Genomic DNA, 4923 nt, shown 5'->3' on the forward strand with positions numbered 1-4923 from the left:
AGTTGGCTGCAAAAAAAAACGGGAAACGAAAATTTTCCAAATGTAAATTTCGTTTTGTCCATTTGTCAATTAATTGTCTACTTGACAATACCTGTCGAATAATTTTTTTACCGGTTTCAGTATAGTAAGCCTTGGTTTACATCATAGACAACACAGTTGATTTTACCAGGTTTACTGTGTTGTCTATGATTTACATTCACAAAAGTTGGATGGTAGGTGAATCATAACTATAGTTGACTCAAGTTGCAAAAAACCACTTTACCGTTGCAACAGCATTTTTATGGCATTAATCCTTCGAAATTACTTTAAAACTGTACTTACATGGAAAATATTCAATCTAAACTATGATTTGCTGGTCCCTTTGTGCCTTTATTTGGTTCCAAAATATTGAAAAAATGCTGTTGCAAATGACAAGTGGTTTTTTGCAACTTGAGTCAACTTTACTAGTACAGTTATGCTGTAGGGTAATATTGCCATAGTGACATGTCAACAACCATCAACAAATGAAGACAATATCTAACTTTATTCATTTATTAATTCAAACAGACGGAACTAAAAACAACAATAATTACTTAAATAGACGGAACTGTGCTATAGTAAAAATGAACTGCACTTCATAGCATGGGGCATCGGGTAGTACCTACGTCCATAATGGCAGAGGGTCTATATTTCTTCGACTCTATAAACAAAAAGATAAATACGCTACGGAACTAACACTACGAGCACTTACCAGTTCATGAAAATACGCCAACATCACTCTCATTTACACTTGTAACCTTATTTAGATCCTGCCCTTGTTTGAGTGTCTCTATGAGATCAGATTAGTACCTCCTGCCTTTCGATTTTTCCGGTATTAAGCTATTTAAAGCTTGTTCTTCTTCATTTAAGACGTTTTCCGGTAAAACACTATCATTCAAACTCATTTTGCGAAATGTCTGTTTGTATAAACAACCAAATGTAACTATGACACTCGAACATATCATGCAAACGCGATCAACTCAATCTATTTTAAGACGAGTGTTGGGATTTAATTGTTTTAAATTCTCTTCGGCTTATTCTGAAACCGGTAAACTATTGAACAAACCGCGGATGTTATGAATCATAACAACCTTAGATGTCTTAAAATCCTCGCTCTACGAGCTCGGATTTCAAACCGACATCTGCGGTAGTTATGATAGTCATAACATCGCTATAACTCCACTAAGTAAGTAGAAAAATAAAGTAACCAATAGGAAAGTCGCATTTCGTTGGAGGATTTTGTAAATGCGCACGCACGCGCCTACCAGGAAAAAATAGACTATAGGTATGTTAATAGCTATAAAATATCAATGAATTTTGACGTTAATTCTAACCTATCTCTAATAAGAAGGTTTCACACTATGGAACAAATTGTAAAAATGTATCAATTTTATTCTGACAGTTCCCGATTTTTTTGCAACCAACTGTACCATGTAAATCCCCATGGTTCATTTTTGACTGATGGCAAACGATGAAGAAATGTTTGTACTTTTTGAAGATTTTGAAAGACAGCGGCGACAGTTTTATCACGGGCCAGTCCTTTTACAAATATAACTGAAAATTGTTTCCAAAAACATTTTCGTTTAACGAAAAATTTAGCTGAAAATCGTACGACACTCATTAATGACCAATAGAAAAATTAGTTATAACCATGGCAACAAAAAAATTTCTTGGAAATTTTTTGTAGGTAGACCAACCTAACTGTGATTAATAAGTGGAAATTTTTTCAGCCAATCAAAATCATTTATTTTGTTGTTGTCTTGGTTATGGCTCGTGAACTAATTTTTCTAATAATCTTTAATGAGTGTCGTACGATTTAAAAATTTATAATTGAAGAAGCATAATGTCCGTGTCGTTGCGATTTTCTTACCGAATATGCCCTCGTGCATTGATTAATATCCGGAAATTTTATTCTCATGCATTTCCAAAACATAATTAGCCCTCGTGTTCCACTCGGACTAATTAATACGTTTTAGAAATGCATTCGAAAAAATTTCCGGAAATAATCAATGCACTAGGGATATTTCAACTCGCATTCTCTCGACCAATCAGATTTACGATATTGATCAGTACGGACCAATCACGTTTGTTTTAAAAAAATTGCCGCGGAAATTTTCACTAGTGAAAATTGCCACCAAAAATTTCCAACAAAATGTTTTCACTAGGATATTTTATTTTCTATTTTATTGAATTTTTCAATCTTCGCTCGGTGAATTGTCATGCCGAATACAAACTCGTGGGTACGAAATTGCCGGAAATTTTCTCCTCAGACCACTCGTATTTGTTTCTTAAGACAATTTTCACTTGTTCGCTTCGCTCACTCGTGAAAATTGTCGCCGAAACAAATACTCGTATCTGAGATCGAAAATTTCCGGCAATTTCGTACCCACTCGTTGTATTACTATTGAAAATGTGATAAGTATTGTGGAATCTTTTTTTCATCCACAAACCTGCCTCTTCGGCTATGGACATTTTTTCTGCCCTTTGTATGGGAACCTGGGTGAGATAAAAGATCCGGCTCATTTTGTAGTAATTCTACCAAATCACTTTTTTGGGCATTGCTAACATATTGTGACATTTTTTTTACTTCTGCCATCGTAAACAGACAAATCGAAAACAAAAAATAAACAGCGCGTGTAACGTGGGAACAAAATTCCGGCCTGTTCATTTCATTAAAAAAGCATTGAGAAAATGTTTCCGAGAAAGAGCCAATTTTCGCCGATGAGGGCGCCACAACTTAAGATGAATAATATCCCCAAAAAGCGCCCGTACACTAGCGCTCTGCGGGGATCACTCAAATTACACTTTTGAACAGGCCGGTTATAATCATATATCTAATACTATGGTTATAATACAGCAGGTCGTGGCTGCGAGCATGAAACACTGACCTCTATAACATGGACCGAGGATGCTATGTTTCAAAACTGAAGCAGAAAGTCGGCCATATTGCTAGTCTCAATTTTTAGTAACTTTCTTTTTGTCCCTAGTTAACTGAATCCTGTCCTGCTTTTCACTGACATTTGACGTTGACAGATGTGATCGTGCTCGTTGATGGAGACGATTTAAATATAACTCAACTGTTGTTGTGACCAAATTTACAGAAATCACGAATAAAATCACAAATAAGAAATCGGGGAACTCAACAGAACGAGTGACAGAATGATGTCACTAAATCTGCTGCCAACAGTATTTTGGTGTAAAACTAAAAGTTTCCAATGTGAGACTACAAAGATGGCCGACTTTGTAGCTTCACTTTTACTGTGGCAGGGACCACTGCACACGCAGTCCATGTTATAGAGGTCAGTGACATGAAAGTATAAAATATAAAATTTAAATTACAGGTTTCTGTAAAATATTTTGTCAAATTAATTCATAAATTGCCATGTTGTCACGTTGACCACCCGTCATTATTCCGTATTATATGTGAGAAATGATTTTCCCATGGTATTTAATAATAGAAAATATTTGTAGTGTGGAGTGTGCGACAACAACCGTTCGAGATATGTCGTGTGCGACATAAACCAATCGAAATTGAAGAATAGACTCCCTGAGTATTTATGAACGCGCTCCTTGTGGGTTTTAAATCCTCAATCGAATCATCCAATCAAAGCGAATTCAGCAATCACGTGACACCTCCCTGACGACCTTGAAATCGTGAAGATCGACACTCGACAGAAATGTGAGTGTGCTAGGTTATGTTGTCATCTTTTCTCGTAAAATAAACACAAGCAAAGCACACCCGCGATGCTCGTATTGTAATTTAAAAGTTCGTTCTGTAGCCCGAAGCAGCCACAATGTCGTCGTCGCGAAAGTGTAAAAGTTGCGGAAGCTCTGACATCGAAGTGGACCCTGCTCGAGGAGATGCGGTCTGCACAAACTGCGGCTCGGTCTTGGAAGTGAATATTATAGTCGCAGAAGTGCAGTTTGAAGAAGGTACACATGGCACAAACAGCGCCATCGGTCAGTTCGTTTCGGCCGACTCGAAAGGGGGTGCCACCAAGTTTGGGGCCTGTAAGTTCTCTTCGAAACAAGACAGGGCGTCAATTAACTTGTCGCTTCAGCCTTCCACGTCGGCACCGGCATCGAGTCCAGAGAGATGACGCTGAGAAAGGCGAGGAATGGGATCACACAATTATGCAATCAGCTCCAGCTGAACCAGCACTGTATCGACACAGCTTGTAATTTTTTTAAAATGGCGCTGAATAGAAATTTGACCAAAGGTAGAAAGAATACCCATGTACATGCTGCTTGCGTCTATCTAACATGTCGGACAGAGGGGACTGCACGTATCCTTTTTCACGCAAATTGGGAGATTTTAAATTGTAGACTTGTAACCTACCACTACAAAATGCAGTAGAATACAGTAATTAGACCATAATTTCAGAGCAAAAAATGTTACTGCTTGAAGGTAAATAAATAATTTATGCTAGGTAGTACATACTTTCTCTGCATTGAATTTAGTTAGTGACTTTTTTGTCAACCAATCTCTTGCTGGCAAAATTTTTCTTAACATATCTCAGATTTATTGATTGATATTAGCGACGTTTTACAAATCTGCTGTTATGAGCTAGGACGGACCTACCTCAAGCTGTCCCAAGCCTTATCGATCAACATACCAGCTGTGGGTAAGTGTAAATTATTATCTTTAGTGGATGTATAGTAATACTTTTTAATTATTGTATGACGTGCGTCAAAGTTGGCACTACTGCATTGTTTGTTAAAAACCCAGAAATATTTTCGGTTGTAACGGGATTGCATAGAGGTACAGTAAAAAGCGTCACAATCAGCTATTAATTGATTGTTGTCATCTTGTACCAGTTGAAGACATTTTTAAACAGATTGTGCGGTTTGTAGTGCACTTATTGCACTTGATGCAACCTGATGAAGTGGAATGAAACTCTTGGA

General features: G+C 37.2%; 1 protein-coding gene and 2 long non-coding RNA genes across 3 annotated transcripts in view; 1 reads left to right on the forward strand and 2 right to left on the reverse strand.

Annotated features, from left to right (window-relative positions):
- The window catches only part of LOC138124588 (uncharacterized), a 211906-nt gene that overhangs the window by 105790 nt on the left and 101193 nt on the right, over positions 1 to 4923 (reverse strand). The gene's annotated exons all lie outside the window — the stretch shown is intronic.
- Positions 516 to 1293, reverse strand: LOC138124090 (uncharacterized). Its single transcript, XR_011156999.1, has 2 exons — positions 731 to 1293; positions 516 to 679 (listed from the first exon to the last, which is right to left on the reverse strand). It is a non-coding gene; the product is annotated as an uncharacterized lncRNA (long non-coding RNA).
- The window catches only part of Brf (Brf RNA polymerase III subunit), a 91297-nt gene continuing 90033 nt past the window's right edge, over positions 3660 to 4923 (forward strand). The window contains exons 1-3 of the mRNA XM_069037335.1: positions 3660 to 4029; positions 4080 to 4304; positions 4539 to 4643. Coding sequence (XP_068893436.1) covers positions 3813 to 4029; positions 4080 to 4304; positions 4539 to 4643 — 547 coding nt within the window. The 5' untranslated portion in view covers positions 3660 to 3812. The remainder of the gene's footprint in view (positions 4030 to 4079; positions 4305 to 4538; positions 4644 to 4923) is intronic.

The sequence above is a fragment of the Tenebrio molitor genome, chromosome 2 (assembly GCF_963966145.1).
Source record: "Tenebrio molitor chromosome 2, icTenMoli1.1, whole genome shotgun sequence".
Taxonomy (NCBI): domain Eukaryota; kingdom Metazoa; phylum Arthropoda; class Insecta; order Coleoptera; family Tenebrionidae; genus Tenebrio; species Tenebrio molitor.